The 22,108-nt window shown below is 52.9% G+C and overlaps 1 protein-coding gene across 6 annotated transcripts in view; it reads right to left on the minus strand.

The window, feature by feature from the left end:
• Window positions 1-22,108, minus strand: part of FAM53B (family with sequence similarity 53 member B) — a 533,156-nt gene that overhangs the window by 73,617 nt on the left and 437,431 nt on the right. For 3 of the 6 annotated variants that reach the window (XM_049854797.1, XM_049854794.1, XM_049854795.1), the window contains exon 2: window positions 4,188-4,448. In XM_049854797.1, the coding sequence (XP_049710754.1) occupies window positions 4,188-4,265 (78 nt within the window). In that variant the 5' untranslated portion in view covers window positions 4,266-4,448. Of the gene's footprint in view, window positions 1-3,509; window positions 4,165-4,187; window positions 4,449-5,376; window positions 21,988-22,108 lie in introns of those variants that run through there. The other 3 variants (XR_007513400.1, XM_049854796.1, XM_049854798.1) reach the window with 3 other exon arrangements.

A 22,108-nucleotide genomic window follows, 5' to 3' on the forward strand; every position in this document is an offset into this window, starting at 1 on the left:
CTAGGCGACCTTCCAGCAGCAGCAGCTAATGTTAGAACACCATCAGGAAGTACCCACTGGGCAGAGCAGAGCGGCGGGTAGAGCAGGAAAGGGGAACTGGGCATGGCCGTCAGCTGGTTGTGCAAGGTCAGTTATGGGCACACAGCGTCTTCCCAGGCCCAGCAGCCCAGGCTAGGGAAGGAAACGCTGGGCGGGGTTGGTCCTTTCCCTCTTCTTTCCTTCATCTCTCTGGGGAGTCAGGACAGTCATGCTGTCACAGGCATTTAATTTTAACAAGCCAACCATTACGTGACCCCACCAAGGGCGGGGAGGGAGGCCAGGGTAGCTCGCTCCTTGCCAGACCTACACCCCAAGTAACAGCTCTGCTTCCAAGGATCCCGGGGACTTTTGCTGACAGGTTTAGACTTTCCCTCATTGAGGGTCCAGGGCCGCTGGGCCTCTGGGCCTGGCCTGTCACCCCAAGTAGCTGTGGTGACTCATTCCCAACCTCCCACAACGCTGTCTTCTTTTTTAATCTTAGCCCCCACTTCTGTTATCTTCTGAGTCTGATTAGAAAACAAAGAGAAATTCCTTTCGGTCTTTCCTGTTGTTATCTTGATGGCATTTATGTGAGGATGATGTTACCAGTTTAGGAAGCCAACACAAAACCCCATCAACTTCCTCTCAGCCTCTGCCGGCTGGCCTCACAGAACAAACCCAACCATCAGGTTATCTCACATCCTCTCTCAGAGATGTCACCACGGGACAGAGATGATCTGGGGTCTTTTTTTGGATTATTTACAGCATGTGTCTCACTGAGGCTTGGCGGAGCCAGGTGGCCAGGGCTGGGTCCTGGGGCGGAGGGTGCATGGCAGAGCAGGCAGGGCCTGACTGGCAGTCTGTGCTGGCCCCATATCACCAGCTGTGAGATCCACGCACCCCTGGGTGCTCCGAGCAGCCACTTCCTGTCTGCATGACGGGTAGACGCGGCACGGCCCTGCCCCTCAGTGAGGTGGCGAGAGGCTCACGTGACAGGCTGGGTAACACCACACTGCCCACACTGTGCTTCCACCTCCCTGACCCAGCAGCAGACCTAGGCCAGGCCAGAAAGCGGCCGACACTCGGTCAACATGCAGTGACCCAAAAGGGAACCGCACCCTGCTTTTTCCCCTCCATAGAACAACTATCTCCATCTGGTAGTCAAGGGGAGGGAAGAGGAACAGAGAGATGGGCCTACAGCCCTGGGCCAGGTGGTTCTGGGCCTGGAGTGGCCCATCAGGAGAAGCAGCAGGAAAAGGATACTTCTTGCGGGGAGAGAGAGTTTGGGAGGAAAGCAAAGATCACCATCTGTGAGGCACCAAGAGTACAAGCAAGGGATACGGTCCAGCAAGCTTGCTCTTTCTCCCCTTTCTTTTCTACAGGCTGGGTCTCTGTGCCCGGCGACAACCATCCAGGTCACGCTCCTCTGGCAAGGCCTCAGGCCTCTCTCCCAAGGGCAGCTTGGCTGACCACAGGCCCCCATACCGGAGTCGGGTCCCTGGCTGAGCTTTAGCCAGCCCTGCCCTGAGAATAGAAGTAGCACGGCGGCGGCCGCTGAGGCCAACAGCACAGTTGGAACTGGGGAGGGGTCCTTGATCAAGACCTCTGATGGCTCCTTACCCCTGCTGTCATTCCATTCTGGTCAGAACTACTCCCACCAGGGGAAAAAGCCACCAGCAACAAAAAACACAGCAACTCCTATCTGTACCCACTCAGCTATGCACTTGACCACCAGACAGAGAGAGACGGAAACAACAGCGAATAGGAAAGCAGACGAGCCAAGAAGAAGCCGGGCTATGGTAATTCACGCATACACTCACTCTACAAATACTCCCAGAGCACCAACCACAAGCTGGGCCCTGTTTTTAGGCTCTGAGTATTCAGCAATGGGCAAAAGAAAGCTTTCCTGGCTTCATGAAGCTCACATTCTAGTGGGGAGTCATTCAAGAAACAAGACAAACAGGTAAAATTTTTAAAGTGCTAAGGGCCGAAGAGGGAAAATTTTAGAGAAAGGGGATAGAACGTATGTGTTGGAGGGAGAGTGGAATTAAATTTTAGGCCAAGAGGCCAGAGGAGTGAGAAGGGAGAGAGTTCCAGGCTGGGTAGGAAGGGCAAAGGCCCTGGGGCAGGCTCATGCCTGGCATGTTTGAGCAAGGAAGCCAGTGTGGCTGGAACAGAGGGGAGGGGAGGACAGAGAGGTGGTGGGGGCAGATCCCGTGGGGCCTTGCACATCCTACAAAGGACTCTGGCATTTGCTCTGCATGAGACGGGAAGCCAGAGGGAGGGTCTGAGCAGATGGGGGACAGGGTTTCCTCAGGCCACTGGGCAGAGAAGAGGCTAAAGCAGGGGGCCCAACTACTACAAGAATCCAGGGGAGAGAGGGCACAGGTTGGACCACGTGGTGGCAGAAGGGATGGTAAGAAACAATTGAATTCTGAGGAATCCTGATCTATAAGACAGTATATCCAATGCAAGTTGAAAAAAAGCAATGATGGTCAGAAGATGGAATGGCCTGCTGCTTGCTACAGGGATCAGGGGTGCTGTCAACCAAACATGTCCTGGGTGCCTGCTCGCTACAGGGATCAGGGGTGCTATCAACCAAATGCGTCCTGGGTGCCTGCTCTCGGCTGTGCACCAGTCGAGCTGGGAGACAGGGATGAGTTAGCTGGGTCCCTGCCCTTGGGGCTGGTGTGGACAGGCACCTGGGCCACCATGCAGGCCCCACAGGCCAAGGCTCATGAGCAGAGTGGCACTGCCTCCAGGTTTGTCTGGTGAAGGTGGGAGAGACTAAGGCAGGGAGGGCCATGGCGATGCATGCTTGTCCAGGGGAAGAGGCCTGGTCACAGGCGCCAGAAGTGGAGCTGGCATGAGGGGGTAGGGCAGAGTGAGGAGGCAGCTACTGACCAGCTCCAGGCTCCACTGTGTCTGTGAAACGAGGGGGAGGGTGGACCTGACTACTTCTATGCCGCTTCCTACTCACCCCCCAAGGCCAAGTCCAGCACTCCTGCTCTGCAAGGTTGTCCCTGAGGTGCTAAGGCCAAGCCAGCCCTCCCTCCTCTCTGTAGCCCTGTACCTCCCCTGGACTTCAGGCATGCGCTATGGTAATGGAAGCTGGGAATGTTACTGCACCTACATCCGTCCAGACTGCCTGCCCCCTAGACTGGGGGTGTCTCAAGGGCAAGAAGGGCTGGCCCCACTCTGAACATCTTGTTCCCTGAGTCCGTACTGCTTAGTGCCCAGCACACTGGGGAGCTCCGGAAAGGTCTGTGGGGTGAAGGCAGGTCTCAGGGGCTTCCTCAGGCCTGTCTGCTCTTAGTCTGGCGTTTGCATTGGCATGAGCCAGGAACAGAAGCCCACCAAGGGGACTTGGTGTGGGTTCTCGTGAGGTGGCTATGAAGAGCACTGGACAGGGTGTAGGTGCTGGGCGATGTGACCCCTGGCGGCCAGCCCCATGCTGACCACAGAAGCCACAGCAGGTTCTGGGGACTTACCCACAAGCAAGAGTCTTCCAAAGGATAGTTTATGCCTGAGCTCGGGTTCTTCCTGCGCCTTCCAGGAGCAGGGCCTTGTTCCCTCTGAGGAATTCAGCTTGGAAGGGGCTAGGGCTGTGATGGGACTCAGCTGTTCACAGTTGTTTTGTTCATGGTCTGGGAAAGCTGAGTTCATGGCCTCCCTGACCCCACCCACCTCTCCAAGCACCATGGGCAGCCTCGGCAGGGGGCGGGTTGTCCCTGGGTTGGCCACCTCACCGGCCCCGCCTTCTCCCCATCAGCTCCCACTCCTGACATTCCTGGGGTGCAGCTAGCTCTCCACCTCCCTGTGGAGGTGTGGCCTTATCTCGGCCCCCCACGTGGGCACCACCCCCTTCTGGAAAGAGCCCCCTTTCCAGGCGGAGACACGCAGGAATGCCGGCCTTGGGCTGGCAGAGGCGGCAGAGCTGGGCCGGGTATTGTTTACAGGGTGGCGGGCTCTCCCCCTCACTCACAGTGACCTCTACTCTGGGCCTGCTGCCTCTTTCTGAAGTATTTATCATCTGCCTTGTGGCCCGCCTGGGACGTCTCCCGAGCTCTACCCTTGGGCACCATGACCTCGATGTGCCCAGCAGATGCCCCACTTGTACATCAGGCTTCACAAAGGTCCCCAAAGAAATGAAGCTCTCTGGTCCTTACCAGCTCAGGGCTGAAGGTCCTGCACGTTACAGAGTCAGCTCCCTGGTTGTCGAGACTTTTACTCAGGATCATCACCATGGTAAGGACCTCAAGGGCTGGGCTCCAGCCCAGGGTGGGCACGAGCCATGATCAGATGGACAGGTGTGGGCAGGGACTATGTTCTGGGCACCTTCCAGGCACCTGGCATCAGCAGAAACAGCTCCCCATCAGCCCTGCACCCTCAGGTGGGGCCCTTCCAGAAAATGGCCAGGCGTCAACTCCCTGGAAAGACAAAAGAAAGGCAGAGGACTTGAGGACGAGGAAACGCCAGGGCCTCAGAGAGCTGCCCACTCCCCTTGGTGCTGGACTGCTCCCCGCTAAGGAGACGCCATCTGGGAGGGCCAGGAAGGCCCAGGACCACTTCTCGGAGTGCCCATCTCCCATAGGGCATCCCTAAAGCCAAAGCCCTAGAGGGCAGAGCATGAAACTGGGCACAGCCGCTTGGTACCTTGTACCTCTCAGGTCTATCTCGGGGTCTGGGTTCTAACAACCTGCAATCACTGACATGTGCCTGAGTCGTGTGACATCCTGCCACTGAGCTGGCTTTGCTGGCAGCTGCAGCAAACACCAGGGCACACTGCTGTAGGCTGAGGGTGGAACGCATGTCCTCCCCACCTTCAAAATGGAAGGGATGACCCTCGGGCAGCCAAATGGCACCCAGGACCCACAGCAGTATGCTGGCACCCCTTCTTTACCCAGCAATGAAAAGAAGCTGCAGGGAGAGTTAACCAGGGAAAACCCAGGTGCCATCCACTGGACGCCGACGCGCGAGTGTCAGAGCAGAACTGTGCTGCGGGGAGTTTTCAGTGGCTGAACCACCAGAAGCAGGTCACCAGGCCTTTTTTCCAAAGCACTTCTGGGTTGACTCGAACCTCCAACTTTTCTGTTAGCATTAACTATTTGTACTAACCAGGGCCTCTAGGGGGAGAATCAAGAGGGACCATTTAGAGGCACACATTTTCCACCCTTGTAACCACAACATTTCAACAACGGGTCTGCAGTCCTGGAGAGTCTTTGTAGCTTTGTCCCCTCCCCAGAAATGAACCAAATCAAGCCCAGCCCCTTTTTGGGGCCTACCCACCCCACTCTCTCTGAGTTCCCAGAGGGGAGAAGGCCCCTCAGCCTCTCACTCTGCACAGCCCATCAGCACCTCCTGCCCGGTTCCAGTCATTCCCCCGAGCAAACACAGAGAGAGCGCAGAAGCCTTCAGTTCGGGTGTGAAGCTCGCTCCTCACACATGACCTGCGGGCCTAGTTCCCATCCTGGCCCTCTGTGGTTAGAACTTCAGGGAAAGTCACATGGATCAAGGAGCCTGCAGGTCACCCTCAAGGAGAAATAATGATGATGCTGATGCGTGAACAGCGAGGTAGCGCCTGTCTGCCCTTCAACAGAAGCTGCTCCGTGCAGGAAAATGCTGCAGAATCTGCTGCTCTGTGTAAAAATTAATTGCACTCTAGTATTTACTTGCTGTCCAGATTGTAAATCATATTTTCCTGTTTACTTCGATTAGACTTTGCAGTGGGTGTTATTGAAATTGCTCAATTACGGGCCAGCTGGCAAGCGCAGGAAAATTACCTTCTACTGTTCTTCGAAAACAAGGTTCATCCAAAGTGCAAAAGCAGGGAAGGGAAGGGGGAAATCAATACATTTCCAAAGGACTGACTGTTGAGGCTGGAAGGCTGGTGGAGGCGAAGGTCCCGAGGCCACACCAGGGACCCGAGGCCCAGCGCCAGTCCCACTATGTCTAGAAGTGACACGTGGGACCAAGTGGGACCTGCTCAAGGGCAAAGTCCCGGGTCACTCCTCAGAGTTCTGGCCAGAGATGCTCGCCGGGGCAGCCCCAGGAGGAGTGCACCAGGAGAGGTACTCTGGACTCAGCCCTTCAAAAGGGTGCTTTGTGCCACCTCGGTGGCTGAGGGAAGCCTCATGGTGACTATCTTCTGTGTGCAGGCCTCAATTCCGTTAAGAGATCAGACAGCCACCGGCATGGGGGCTGGGGGTAACCCACCTTCCCCCTTGCTTCTTCTCTAAGGAGGCAGTAACGTTTGGTGGTGACAAGCTCAGGTCTTCAAGTAAAATACACCTGAGTTTGAGTTAGTTGGGTGACCTTTGCCAAGTTAGCTCCTCTCTGAGCCTCAGTTTCCCCCTCTGTAAAATAGGGACAACAGTACCTACCTCCTACTGATAACAGAGCAGGTTGGGCCCTTTGCTCAGAGTCCAGTTCCTCTGAGTAAGTGCTCAGCAGATAGCAGCTGCTGTTCTCCACTCCACGGGGGAGTCTGTGGGCCCAGGTACTTTTACGGGCAGTGGATGCATAAACATCTGTCTACTCAGTACTTTTTTAAACAGAAACAAGCTAAATTTCATCACCAGGGGGCTGGCTATATTAGGCCCATCCCTCTGATGGCCTTGTGCATCGTCAGGAAGAATAATGCTGCACAAGTCTGTCCACTGCCATGGAAACATGTGATCCCCTCCAGGCATACTGCTGGGCACAGAGCGCAACGCTGGCCTGAAGCAGTGGTGCCGGGGGAGCCTCAGGGCTCTGGCTAGCTCCAACCCCAGTGGCCCCTATAAGTGGCAGGGCGCACAGGGGCAGCCCAAGGGGTGAATACTGGAAGCTGCTGGGCCGCTGGGAGCAAGCAAACATGCCAGGTATCAAAAGAGAAAGAAGGTACTGGTGGTTCTTGCTTGATCGCAGGGATCACGGGAGAGAGGATGCACTCAGAATCTACACTGAAGCCAGAGACAGAGGGCTGGACTCAGGCAGGCAGAGTGTGGCCGGGGCTTACAGAGGGCCCCTGATACCCGGGCCAAAGACAGGCAGCACCACCCGCAAGAGCCCAGGACTGGGGACCACCTAGATGACCACCCCACAAGCAAGAAGTAAAGAAATTACTCTGCAGCTATATAAAGGAACGCCATGTTGCCTGCAAAAAGAACGTGAGTGTGGCAATTCAAATTGCATGGATGATACAGTGTATTTGAGAGATAAAGTGAAAAAAGCAAGATCCAAAAGAGGACATGCAGTATGATCCCTCCAGAACAAGAAAATGGTTCAAGACACTTTCCAATGTGCAGTCTTACATGCTGTTTGGGTATTTCACCCTATGCCTATGATACTTTTTGACTTAAAAACAAAAACAAGAACAAAAAACGCTTTCACCAGGAAGGGAAGAGATCCCAGCCAGAGGGACCAGCATCCGCAAAGGCAGGGGAGTTCCTTCCATCACAGTCTGTGGCAAACAGGTGACCCCAGTGGCTGGCGCACAGGTACATGGACAGGGTGGCAGAAGGACAAGGAGCTGGAAAGACAGGTGCAAACCAGGCCAAGGGCTTGGAATGCTGGGCCACAGGTTAACTTTGCCATGCAGCCACAGGGGCTACCCAAGGTGGCTGCTCTGGCCTGTATGGAAAAGTTTTTTATAAACCCCTTGCAACACCCAGCACAGTGCCTTGCATACAGTAAGAGCTCAATGGATGTTTTTAGAATCTACCTAAAGCATAGCAGGAACTGAAATGAGTCGGCACATTCTCTGACCTTGTGAGACAAATCCAGCTCAAGTTCCAGGATCCACTGTGATCAGGAAATCCCGCGGAATTCTGTGGCCTGTGGCCTGGGCCTGGCCAAGCTCACTGGGAGTGTCGACACCTGTCTGGAGTCCAGTCTGAGCATGGGGCAGGGTCTTCTTGGTGAGGAGCCAGGGGCTTGCCTTTGAAGGGACAGAAACTGGTACACATGCTCTACCCAAGATGACCCCTGACAAAGCCCTCCAGCTGGCTGCCTCTGGGGACCGGGTCGTGCTGCAGCCTGTTGGAGCATTTATCAATCCATATTAAGAACTGCTTCCACCTGTGTCTGCCTTGACCATTGTGCTCTTTTAAGACCTATCTACATGGGATCAAACTCACAACAGCAACTCAAAAGATGAGACAGGAACCTTAGGGGGCAGTGAGCTTATGTTAATGGGGGAGGAACAACTCAGAAAAAGATGGTGAGGATGGTTGCACAACTCGAAGAATGTCATCAATGTCACTGAATTGTATACATAGAAATTATTGAACTGGTGTATGTTCTTCTGTGTATATTCTCAACAAACAAAAATAAAGTAAATTAAAAAAAAAGAATAGCTTCTATCTATTGAGCAACTACCACATGCCAGGAACTTTACACAGATTAGCTATGAAGCAGGTTCTATTAAGCCCAACTTACAGTCAGACGAAGCAACTCACCCAGAGTCCAAGGGGAGAACTTGGACTTGAACCCAGGTGGACCAGCTCCCAGGCCTGTGCTTCCCACCTGGGCCCCCACTTGCCTCTCCATCCCAAATGCATCCTTCAAAAGCCCACCTGAGCAACTACTGTATGACCCAGGAATTGTACTCCTGGGCACTTATCCCAGAGAAATGGAGAGTTATGTTCACACAAAAACCTGTACACGGATTTCACTGCAGCTTTATTTGTAATGATCAAAACCTGGAAACAACCCAAATGCCCTTCAACAGGTGGATGGTTAAACAAACTGATCCAACCACACCATGGAAAACACTCAGCAGTAAAAAGGAACCGTTGATACATGCAGTGACCTCGATGAATCTCCAGAGAAGTATGCTGAGTGCAAAAAGGCAATCCCCAAAAGTTACATATTGTATGATCCCATTCATATTAATAATATTCTTGAAATGGCAAAATTATAGAAATGGAGAACAGATTAGGGGTTTGGGACGGGGTGGGGGTGGGAGGGAAGTAGGTGTCGCCACAAAAAGGCAACAGGGGGCTCCTGATGGTGATCGAATGTTCTGTATCTTAACTGTATCAATGTCAATTTCCTGTACTAAGGTTTTACAAGATGTTACCATTGGGGGAAACTGGGTAAAGGGTACAGAGGTGTCTCTGTAGTATTTCTTACAGCCGCATGTAAATCTACAGTTAGCTCAAAATAAAAAGTTTAATTTAAAAAAAAGCCCACTAGATCTATGCATCTGTCAGAACTCATAGGACTAAATGCCAAGAGTGGATTGTACTGCATGTAAATTTTTTAAAAAGCCCACTTGAATGCCACTAACTGTGTTGGGGCAACGACGTGCAAGGGCCGGGATGGTGGGGACTTGATCTGCCCCAGAAAAGGGCTAGATCAGGGTACCCCCAACCTGGTCACTGGAACACAAAGCTTTGGCCCCAGGCACTTCCACTCAGTGACTCATTTTCTCCAGGATGCCTACTGAAAGAGCAGAGGGCAAAGTCAGACTTGCCACCAACCTGTGACCCCACTGCCCTGACCACCTGCACATGCCTGGTGCAGACATGGTGGCAGAAGGCAACTGCCCATCCACCCAAGTCCTCAACCCCTTGGAGCTGCCTCTGCTCAAGACCAGCTCTGAGGCCTCCCAAAGAAAGGCCTACAGGGCTGGAGGGTGCAGCTAGGGGGTCAGCGGTCAGTGAAAGGCCCAGGACTCAGCACCAGGTCACCCTGCCCCAGAGCCCAGCTCCACTCTCATGTCCTCCTCCCACCCCACCGCCTCCCTGAGGATCAGCCACAACTGGGTTTGTCCCTCTGGAGCGTCTCAGTCCCAGTGAGGCGGGCAGCGCTGTGAGGAATGTTTCCATTTTCCAGATGAGAAGACTGTGGCTCCAAAAAAAGAGATCCTACAGCCGGCAGGGACAACGCCGAGACTGGACTCCAGGCCGGCCTTCTCTGACACAACGGGGACAGGTGGCGGCTTTGCTCTCCTGTGCAAGTCATTCTAACACAAAAGCTGCCTGGACCAGGGAGGCTGCTTTTGCTCTGCAGCCTTCGACATGCCTTCGCTTGTTTGCACCCCTTGAACACAGCTGTCTGCTATCACTGTGGTCTCAGACTCTCAGCTTCTAGCAATGGGAACCCTGCCTGGCTCATCTGCTGCAGAAAAGGACTGCATGCTAAATGAATTAATATACACAAAAGAGCCTCTGCAAACTCAGAAGTTCTATATAAATCTGAGCAAGATTACAGGAATTTGCCAGATGCTTCTGTAATGTGTTCTGAAGGGCTACCCCTTAAAAAGAAGCCACCCACTCTGGGAGTCATCAACAAGCACACTTTGCCTTCTTTTGGAATGTTCTTTCTTTCACCTGCATTTGCTACGTTCACGGTTGTTTTATAGCTGAGGACTACCTCACCGCCTTAAGCACAGGCCTCAGAGCAAAACTGAACCAGGACCTTGGCCCTTGAGGGTGATTTCCTGAGGGCTACAGCAAGCCCTTCCATTTCCCCTCCTACCAAGTAAAGGAAGTGGGAGGGAAACAGCCTTCCACAAGGTCTTCTTGAAGGCCTTCTGCACTTTGGACTTTCCTCACTTCAGTTGTGGGTGTGACAAAAGCTATCTGCAGCAGGCTCTAGAAGCCAATCAATGAACGTTTGGGGAAGTGTATCCCTGCCAGATGCTGAGACAAACCAAAAAGCTTGAGTGGGGTAGGAGGGGAGCTGGGTCCCGCGGCCACAGAGCCAAGGTTCACATCCGCCGAGACGAGAGGGTTGCAGCTGCCTGGGGAGGACTTCAGCTGGCTGTTTTGGTAACTAAGTCATCTGAGTTTAAAGGATCAATGTTAAAACTGCCTAGGAACTGTATCAAGAGCTCATACTTTCCAGACCAAGCTGATATTGGAAGGAGAGTCTGCAGTGTCAACAACAGGACGGGTGCCAAGAATTGGCGGTTCCCATACTGCAGCGGGACACTGAAATGCCTCCTTCAGCCCAGCTGTCCATCTGCAAGTCCCAGTGAAGGATAACCGATAAAAGACGGATATTCCTCCCCACCTTCAACAAACAGGAAACAGAGACAAATGCCCTGATGGTGCAACAGTTAAGTTCTCGGCTGCTAACCAAAGGCTGCCAGTTTGAACTCACCCAGCAGTCCCGCAGGAGAAAGACCTGGTGATCAGCTCCTGTAAAGATTACAGTCTAGAAAACCCTGTGGGGCAGTTCTACTCTGTCACATGGGGTCACTATGAGACTAAATTGACTCGACGGCATCTAACAATGACATCAATCAACACTTTAACACTGAGGATAGGCTCAATCCTAAATTAGTGACTTAAAGAAGATCCACGATAGAGGCAGTACCCAGAAAAAAAAAATTTTTTTAACCGTTTTCCTAGTTCTTGGTCTATCTTTGCAAAAATAAAGTGTGACACAGGGTCCACCTCTCCACGGAGCATAAATGAAGCAAGAATAACCACAGCAACATGCATGGCATTCTCAGAGCACACCTACAAGCGGGTACTCTTGTTAGCCCATTTTACAGAGGATAAACTGAGGCCCAGGCCCAAGGTCACACAGTTGTGAAGGACAGAGCAGGGACCCAGCTCCCATCTGCTCAACTCCAAAGCCTTTGTCTTAACCTATGCACGTGCTTACTCATGCTTACCTGTTAATCCGCCCCAGGCTCCAGGGTCTGTGAGTCCTGTCATAATTATCCTGTAAGGTTCAGTGGCACCAATACCGAAGCACAGACACTAGGTCTGCAGCAGACTCTGTGCTCAGAGCCCAGGCTGAGCATCCCCCTGCTGGAACTCGATGCTGGCACACAGCACTAAGGTTCCCACTGCAGACTGGGGGAGAGGCTGGAAAGGGCACCTTGGGGAGGGTGATGGACCCTTAACCACAGGGCTGTGCAGCTGTGACTGGTGTACAGGTGAAGGGTCTCCCAGGAAAGCCGGGAGGGAGTCCCTCTGGCTTGTGCTGCCCCAGGCCTCCTCCAGCCACTGATCTACCCAGCCCACCTCGCCCTTCTCTCAAGATCCATCTCCCAGGTCTCAGTGGGGAGCCCTCCCCTCCACGTGGGCAGCCTAGGTACAGACGGACCTGCCTTAGCGACCTTCCTGGCCTCAGCACAGCACCTGGCCCACCTCCCTGAGTGGGGACCTCCTGAGTGTCTGTCTGCTAAATTGATAACCAAGCTGAGAAAGAGCACTGGACTTCAAGTCCAGGAGCTACAATTCCAGGCCCAGCTCAGACCCAGAGAAGCAAAGGGACCCGAAACCCTGGACGGGTTACCTAATTTGGCTAAACTCAGATTCTTCCTTTGTGGTTTGAAAGAGGTAATCCTGGTTTACCCCTCAGGTATGAGCAGGTAAAGGAGATAAGCTCTGTAAGGGGGCACCGCACAAACGTGCCTGGAAGAGATGACGTCCTCAGGCGAGCAAGGCTCCTAGCAGACAGCAGGCCCTTATGAAAGGCCCATGAGCTGACTACAACCACCTTGTCTTCACTGCTCCAACATCTGCTCCAGGCCAGGGGGAGTGCTTTTGAGTCCTCTGGGCCCCTGACTTGTGAGATGGGGTGCTGACACTCGGGGAGGGCAGCAATCCTTTCCTGCTGCAAGATTAAGGCACCTGCTGACCTTGCACAGAGAGAATGCACCCACTCTACCGTGAGGAGGACGTGCCCCGGAGGGGTTTTCCTCAGTAACTGGGATGAACACTCACTCCTGGCCTGGCCATTTGGGGAATCAAAGGCCACCAAAGGCCCACACTGGGGGAGGGCTAGCAGTAGAAAGGGTTTCTCCAGGGGAAGTTATATGGCTAGAAAGGGACCTGTCTTAATTATTCAGTGCTGCCATAACAGAAATACCACAAGTGGGTGGTCTTAACCAACAAATTTATTTTTCTCACAGTTTAGGAGGGGAGAAGACTGAATTCAGGGCATTGGCTCTAGAGGAAGGCTTTCTCTTTCTATGGGCTCTGGGGGAAGGTCCTTGTCTCTTTTCAGCTTCTGTTTCCTGGTTCCCTGGAGATCTCCATGTGGCTTGGCATCTATCGTCCCCCATCTCTGCTTCCTTGCTTCTCTACGTTTATCTGCTCTTTCATATCTGAAAAGAGATTGACTTAAGACACACCCTACATTAACACGGCCTCATTAAAACAACAAACCCATTCCCAAATGGTATTACAACCACAGGTATGGGGGTGAGGATTTACAACACATATTTTAGGGGACACAGTTCAATCCGTAACAGGGTCTAGGCGGTGCCCTTGGCTGAACAATGTGGCCTGGGCTCCCTCAGGAGCCTCGCTTACTGGAGAAAAGCTCAGCAATCGAACCAGCTGCGCAGCCCAGTCAGGGCTCTGCTCTCCGGGGCTTCTCACAGTCACTCTCACAGTTTGGGAGGGATTTTCTGTTTTTTTTTTTTTTTTCTTTTTAAGCAAATAACATTTTAAGAGGAAGGGGAGGAATGACATGATTCAGGGACATGAAAGTGTGGGGATCCAAAGCCAAAACAAATCTGAACATGGGAACAAGACGGCCCATGTTGTTTCTTGAAACTGAAGCCAACTGCATGCATAACCTGTCAAGAGCTCATTTGTCAACGAGAAATAACTGAAAGATGAGCTTCCTATAGGCACTCCCGTAATTGTCGCTACTGTTCATGTCATTTTAACCCACCAAACACTACAAAAGATGAGTTTGCTATGGACTAGAATTGCTGAAAGGAATCCTGGTGGCACAGCAGTTGGGCACTCCACTGCAAATTGAATGGTCAGTGGTTCTAACCCACCAGCTGTTCTGTGGAAAAAAGACATGGCAGCCTGCTTCTGTAAAGATTACGGCCTTGGAAACCCTATGGGGCAGTTCTACAGGGTCACCATGAGTAAGAATCGACTTGAAGGCACTCAAAAACAACAGAATTGCTCAACAAATTCAAAAGGAAGGAGATGAGGGAGGGGGGACGAGAGGTGAAGGAGACGTAAAAGAAGGGAGGAGAAGTAACACTTACGGAGTGACTACAGCACTAACACTGCTTTCTCCTGCAAACCAGGGTGAGGGCAAGACTGGGCAGAGAACCAGAGGGCGCTGAGACACAGTGAGTGGCCCCAGAGGATAATCTACTGTAACGTTAAGCCACTTAGACTAAGATGACCATGACCCGTTCTTCACTCAGACTTACATACAGTACACCAAATTTAATCACACCACGATTAAAAACCAAAGAGATGCGGGGTGAAAAAAGAAATCGGAAACAAGGCAAAACCAGTAACAAAAACTGTGAAGCCCAAACAAGGAGCAGTGTGGCTTATGTCAACGGAGCAAGATTTGGGACACGTGGGGTCAGGCTTGGTTCTGCCACTGGGCAGCTCCATCCAATTTGCCAAGTCACTTCCCTTCTCTCGGCCTGTTCCTTCTTCTGTCAAACGGGAGGCTGGGCCAGACAAGCTGTTTCTGACCTGTCAGAGTCTAAGCACAGCCACAAACCAGCTGTGCAGCTTTAGCCAGATCATTCGGCTTCTCTGAGCCTCAGTTTCCTCACCTGTCACATGCAGGCAGATGGGCACTTCAAATGAGCATAAGCACCGAACAAATAACAGATTTGAAGGTGGTTTGTGAACTGAGAGAAGGGACAGTCAGAGCTGATGATGCCTGTCCTGGTCAGCTGCTCAGATGGGCTGTGTGCTGGCAGCCTTCCTGGCCCTGCTCAGCCCTGGCCTGCAGCACTCAAGGCACTGGGTGACAGCAAAGGCCGATCCTCACTTGGTGCCGTCGACAGCCTCATCTAAGGCCTTCAACGCAGCCAAGTCAGGAGCAGGAGGCCACGAGGCTCTTCTGATTTGCCTGCCATGGCTCAAGGGGCACGTAAGGCCTGGAAGGTAGGGTGGGGAGGAAAGGTGGTAATTCTCTTTCTGTACTTCTAAATGAGGATTGCAGAAGGAGCCCAGCTTCTTACAAGTGGATATTCCGAGCTCCGTCCTTAAGCACACAGTGCCATCTTGGCATCTTTCAGCGACACTGACAGGTGCTGTCAAGTCGATTCTGGCTCATGGCAACCCCACGTGTGTCAAAGCAGAACTGCCCTCTATGAGGTTTTCAATGATTTTTTGGAAGTGCATAACCAGGGCTTTCTTTCAAGGCACCTCTGGGAAGACTTGAACCTCCAACCTTCTGGTTAGCACCCAAGCATATTAACCCAGGGACACTAGAACTTTCTATATTAGAGGAGCTTCTCGGAGGGTCAGAAAGATAGCCAGACACCAGTTTTTACACCTTTACCTCCCACTTCCTCCCCCAAAAATATCCTCTTACTTTCCAAAATGTTTATGGACCTTTAGGGCCCAGAGCAGCTACATTCTTTGCTTCCTGCAAGACAGTCCGCCCCCAGCACAGGCTGCCTGCCCTGCCCTGCTGCTGCCTGCGCTCCATTCCGTCCCGATGCTCTGACAGGCAGGGAAAGCACTCCCAGTCAGGCCGCGGCCAGATCCCTGGGCTGCTCTCATGGAAACTCACAGGCCTCGGGTGCATGTAATCTTCCAGCAGTTGGCACTTGGGACACAGGTGGGAGCGCAGTGATCTTCTTTATCTCAGGGGGCTGGTGGCCCCAACACATTGCTCCCAAACAGTATCAGAGATATCACACCGGGACTCTGGAGGTGACACAGGAGGGAACCAACGTGCACTATGTGGACTATTCCGGACACGAGAGCCACCAGGTTTGCCATCTGCCACCTGCACGCTCAGAGGTCACATCCTGACCTCGGCTCACACGCTTCAGGACTTCACACCCCCGCATCCCATCAAGTCATATCTGCCAACCTAGTTTACAGGTTGGCATAGAAATGAGTCAGACAGGTTAACCAGCTACTACACTTTAGGCCTTCTGCCTTTCCTCTCTGCCCCCGCCCATGCTGTAAGCTTTATTTACCGCACTTCCAAGAATGTCACCATCTGCCAAAACAAAACTCTTCAGACGCCCAGAGCTTTCTGATGGGCGAGCCTGTTGCACCGACAAGGGCCCTGGACTCTGTGGCTCCCTCAGATCAAACCCCCAAAGACATCTACCTGCTACCTGTCAAGGGAGGGCGCTGAAGGGCAGGGGGCTCCGTGAAGACCCCTCTGTGCCACCAGCTGCAACCCCATGGCGGGAGGCACTATATGAGCAACCACCGCCATCTGTCTGCAGCAGAATTCAAACAGCACCAGCCTGTTGCCTCCTTAGACAAGAAGGAGGGCATGGTAAGAAGGGCTTTGCTGAGGTCTTCAGTCAAAGCAAAGTCGATATATGCAATGTATTCTGCTCAGCCTGACTTAGAACTGGCCATGGAATTACTGGAAAGAGCGTAGGGGAGGGACAGCTGCTTACTGGACCCTGAGCTCTTCTTTTTCTTTTTTGGGCACATGTGGGGGTGGAGAAGGGAGGGGTGCCTCATTTGCAAACAGGTCTCCACTTCCTTCTAACACTGGATATTACACCCGCCCCTCCTTACCCAGAGCAAAGACCTCAGGGTTAAAGAGGAACTGACACTGCCAACCAGATGCCCCTGGTGTAAAAGCAAGGCACGCTGGGAAGCCTGGCTGAACCCTTCCAGACTCTTAGGCAGAGATACCGTTACAGCTGTCAGCAAGACCCAAGGAGGAGTTAACCCAACTTCCAAAGGGGAGCAGATACCATTACAACTGTCAGTGAGACCCTGGAAGGGGTTAAGCCAACTTTCAAGGGGGAATGGATCATTTTACTCATCAAAAATGGCCTCTGCCTTGGAAAGAACAAAGATTCATTCTACTGTTTGTCCACAACAGACCCCAAAGCACTTGATAAGCTGCCAAACTCGCCAGCTGCTGCCGTTGTCGGGTTATTGTCACTGTCCCACCAGTGGGGCCATTTGAAACAGGTTTGGGCCAGACTCCCCCTGCTCCTAGGGGAGTTCACCTCACTAGTCAGCCGGCAAAACTGCAACCAGGCCTCAAGCTCCCCCATCACCTCCCACCCAAGTCACCATCGGAGTGGCACCTCCCAGCAGAAAGGGGGCTTCCCTGGCCACAGGCGTCATCTGGGAGGAGTGAAGAAACACATAGGACGTGTGATCTCAACTACCTGACGTCGTAGAAAAGGCAAAATTAGAGAGACACTGGAAGGATTAAGAGTTGCCAAGGGTTCACAGGAGAGAGAAGGGACGGATAAGTAGAGCACGGCATTTCTTAGGGCAGTGAAACTATTCCGTGTGATACTGTAGCAGCAGACACATGACATCATGCGTTTGTCAAAACCCAAGGAAGAGTACGACACAGTGAACCTCAATGTGAACTATGGACATTAGTTAGTAACAATGTATCTGTTGGTTCATCAATGCAACAAATGTACCACAGGAATGCAAGATGTTAATAACGAGGGAAACAGTGTGCAGGCGGAAGCCCTATGGAAACTTCCAGTGCTTTCTGCACAATCTGTCTGTAAACCTAAACTGCTTTAAAAAATAAACCTATTTTTAAAAAATACGTACAGGAGGAGCAATGCTGGCCACCTCAGTCAAGGGTAAGATTAACCGACGTGGGTGTAGCTTAACGTTCTTATGGTTAAAAATAACAATAATGAAGTTAGAAATAAAAAAAAGCCATCCTACTGAATAAGAGGACAGGATGAGAACAGATGAACTGTAATACGTACCTGCTGTAACAGGTCTCAGGTGCTCTTGCTGAGCAGTTCACAGCAGCCCTAACACACCTAATGTGGCTGGAAGCTATATATTCACTCACTCAATAAACCCCTCCTGGGTGATCACTAGTGTCCTGCAGGGACTGCACTGGGGGCTGAACACACAAACATACGAAAGCCACAGTCCCTCCTCCCAAGGAAGTGAAAATTAATGACCGATACTCAACCTAATAAAAAGTAAAACAAGATGCGTGGAGAAGCAGGGTACGTTTAAAAGAAAAGCAACGGGCACCCTCTAAAGTCCAGAACTGTACATCATAGCCTGCACAGAGGGATAGCTGTCCAGGGGCCTCTCCGTCCCCGGCCCCAGCAGGTCTCTGCCTAGGCAGACTCTGCTCCCTTTAATTATTAATACACTGACAAAACACTGACTAGGTCGTGATGTGCAGAAGTGCAACGCCTGGAAGAGTGCCTGGAAGGGGTGCCCTTCCCAGTGGCCAGGCAGACTGGGCAGGAAGCTGGCACACACATACAGATTGCACACACGCACACGTGTACACACACACTACTCCTAGTCCCTGAACACCCAGGCTGTTTCAGGCCTCCGGCCCTCTGCTTGTGCTGTTCTCTCTGGCTGGAAGCTGCTCCCTGCATCCCCCCAGACCCCCCGCACCCTCTAGCTGCCTTGGCCTCCCGACAGGTTATCCTCATCTTTTAGACTCAGCTCGGGTGTCACCTCCTCCAGGAACGCCTGGACCAGGCTGGGTGAGGTGCTCAGTCTCTGTGCAGGACATGGAGGGTGAATCACAGGAGCATGAAGTAAACAGAGGTGTGTCTGTCTGCCTCAGGGACTGTGAGCTTCCAGAGCGCAAGAACCCAACCTGAGTCCCCTAGGTTCCCAACACCTGGCATGGAGGAGAGCTGCTCAGGAAATGTTTGCTGAACCAAAAAATGCCTTTGCCACGCGAAGTCGTCTCAACTTTCCTGCTGCCAAAAGCTACTAAAGGCTCTTGCTTAAAGGGGGGTTTCCCACAGCTATCAAAATGATGTTGTTCAACTAATTTGAAGGATCTCACCTCCCAGTTCAGGAGGGGCTGGGCTCCTAGGTGGCCTGGGGTCCACAGCCACAGAGCAACCAGAATCTGTGGCTGGCCCAAAGTCCCTGAATCTGATAGGGCTCACGCCTCCTGGAGGCCTGCAAGCACGCATAAGAGCCGCAGTGGGCAGCAGGCGGGAGCCCCTTCTCACACCCATCATAGGAAAACCTGGGTCCAGGGTCCGCCCCTCACACTGCTGTTTCCTACGTTCTGCTTCTGGGAGGGGTAGGCCGGAGACCGAGCCTCGCTTCTGCTGGGGATGCAGAGCAGCACCTCCCAGACGGCCTGGGTCAGGCAGAGGCTGGGCACCCAGCTGCACCTCCCACCTCCCGTGAACAAGGGAGCAATGAGCCCTGCAGTGAGGGACGAGGACCAAGGGGCAGAATCGCCAGAGAGAGGTCACACATTATTTGCCGCTGTGCTCCTTAGAACACATGGACTTCAGATTTTTACTGAAACAAAGTCCTTTCCAGGTAACTCGCTGACCAGGCAAACCCTCTGCAGGCCCTGTGTGGGCTTCTCTGTCGTCACTGCTGTTTGGCTTGTTATCAGGGTGTCACCGCCCATCCCCAGTCCAGTGCTCACTGGGCTGGCCATGCTAGGGATGCAGGGAGGAAGACAATGTGCAGAATCAAGGTGACACAAGCCCCCGGGGTTCACACAAGTCTACCACAAGGAAAAGCTAAGTGCCAGGATGCAATACATGCCACCCAGGGGGGAGGTCAAGGTCTGGGGAGGTTTCCTAGAGAAGGTGGCACGAGAGTGGGGCCTTGACGGATGGGTACGAGTTCAACACCCAGAGACAGGGCACAGGCACGTCAAGAGAAATCCCACTGAGTGACGTGCCCGGCACCCCAGGAAGCTGGGGGAAGCTGGGAGTGCAGAACCCCATCCCAGGTTCTGGTAGAAAGCATCCCATGCCGCACAAACAGGCGTGGCAACACACATCTGGCTCGTGCTGGACCCCTCACAAGGCCAGGAGGGTGGGGGCTCTTCCATGCTGCACAGCCTCAGCTTCACTCGCCCGTGGCTCCCTGCCCAGCTCACAAGGGTCCCCTACCAAAACTGTCCTGCCTTCTGCTTTTGCTGGCCAGGGCACCAGGCACATGAGCTGAGCTACAAGGACACAGGCTGGTGGTGTACTTGGCTGAGCTGACACAGGGGACCCCGACAGGGTGTCCCAAACTGCCCCCTTCACAAAATGGCAGAGTAAGGGGGCGAAGCTGCCAAATAGCTATTTCTACCTCCCAGTACACCAACAGCCCTGGCCTCACCCACACAGCTAACGCAGAATGCCAACAGACACTGCGCGATTGTTTTCTCCCCGGGGAAAGGAGAGCGGCGATGGACAGCCCCCCATGAGAATGGCACCATCGTCTCGGCCCCGAGTGACAAGGATGTGATCAATGCATGTGCCGAGCACGTGCTCCCCACATGTCTGCATAGATATAAAAGCACAAGTGCCAATGTGCCACAGCTGCCGGGGGAGAAGTGTGAGGCCACGCAGGGGCCCAGGCAATGAGGAAGGAGCCAGGAAACAAAATCACATAATGCCTCATTCAAACCCCTGACTGCCCGATTGTGCCCTGGTTTTGAGGAGCTGGAGTGGAAGGGAGGGACAGTCCCTTACCAAACAAAGTTGTAAGGAAAACTGTGGCAATTGGGAGAGAAGGTGACAGCCATCACCTCCTAGCTGCTCCATCTTGAGCTAAAGTGGTGATGTCAGATTTACTTGGGATGACTGGAAATGAAAAACGAGGTGGAATCCATCTTTGCAGGCAGCCAACCATCACTGGCAACTTGGTTCTGACCACTCACTGGCTCTGTGTGGACTCATGCTCACTACCTCCCGGCTTGGGTCTCAGTTTCCCCAGCTGTAACAAGAAGCCCAGGCTGGGCTCATCTGTCTTTGGGTAAGAGAAAGTGGGAATTCTGGGCACCCCAGTTCCTACCACTGCATGAGGATACTGACTTTGGGGTGCCAGAGACAAGCGGTGCCCCAGCCTAGGGACTGACACCAGGAATGGCTGTTGTGGTGCCTTGAGAGGCATTCTGACAGCACAAGCATTACTAGGGAGCTCCCAGCTGTCTGGAGGATGACTGCAGCCAAGGCAGGGTTTGCCCAGGGTCCGCATGCCAGTTCTGCTGGCATCCACTCAACCAGGGTCTGTCTTTGATGAGAATGGTCAAATAAACCTATGTGGGAAAACCAAAGCTCAAATCTCAGAATCAACAATGCTGCTGCCTTGGCATCTGGGTCTGGATAAAAAGGTAAGAGCAAGAAGTACCCAAAGGCAAGAAACAATGTTTCCCCAACTATTCCAACCAGAATCTGAAGATAAACAGCTTCCATAAAAACACTTGATTGGAAAACTATCTCGGGGCATCTAGGGTCAAGTTTCCCAGAAAACAGGATGCAAAGTTTTGCATGTATGTACGCTGCACAGCTAGGAAAGAAAAAAGGAAGAGCAGGCTCACAAACGGGGCAGACATGCACGTCATAGCCAAGGGCCCAAGCTGACTTACACCCTTGCTGGGCTAAACATCAGGGCCTCCGACACCTGCTTCAACAGTGTGGTTTTAGCACAGTTTCTCAGAGTGGGACTCCCGGACCAGCAGTATCAGCATCAGCTGGTGCTTGCCAGGAGCACCTGGGAACTTGATAGCAATGCAAGTTTTCTTTCCGCACCCTCCAAAACCCCGTAGAGTTGATTCTGACTCATAACAGCCCTATAGGACAGAGTAGAACTGCCCCACAGGGTTTCCAAGGCTGTCATCTTTATGGAAGCAGAGTGTCCCCTATTTTCCCCATGGAGTGGCTGGTGGGTTCAAACCCCCCTACCTTGTAGTTATCGGCCAAGCACTTAACCACTGCACCACCAGGGCTCCTTCTCCCCACCCCTGGCTTAAGGGGCCCTGAGTGAGGTGGGCTCCTGAGATCTGGAAAGTGCATTTGTGGCACTCGCTCCCAGAGCTCACTGTTAGCGGTGACAGTGGGAGCAGTGAGGTGACAGTGAACGCCTGCTAAGGTGAATGGGAGCACTTCCCCCTGTGCATGGCTTATCAGTTGGAACAACCAGCAGAAGCAGGGAGGGACAACCTTGAACATGGTAAACAGCGGCTCTGGCATTTCCATGAGTAAATGCCATTGACCATGGTCACCCTGTGCCAAAAAATCTGGATAGCCAGGAAACCTGAGTCTGTCTTCTCAACATCTTATCCACTCCAGGGATCTCAACCAAAAGGCCGTCAGGGGCCAAGCAGGTAATGTGAATGAGAGCAGCGGTCGGGGGGGCAGGGGGCGGGGAGGGGGGAGGCCGTCTGTTGTGACTTGCAAGGACCTGGCCTGTCTAAAGTGGACAGCTGCTACCACCACTAACCGGGG

The sequence above is a fragment of the Elephas maximus genome, chromosome 16, assembly GCF_024166365.1.
Source record: "Elephas maximus indicus isolate mEleMax1 chromosome 16, mEleMax1 primary haplotype, whole genome shotgun sequence".
In the NCBI taxonomy this organism is placed as follows: Eukaryota; Metazoa; Chordata; class Mammalia; order Proboscidea; family Elephantidae; genus Elephas; species Elephas maximus.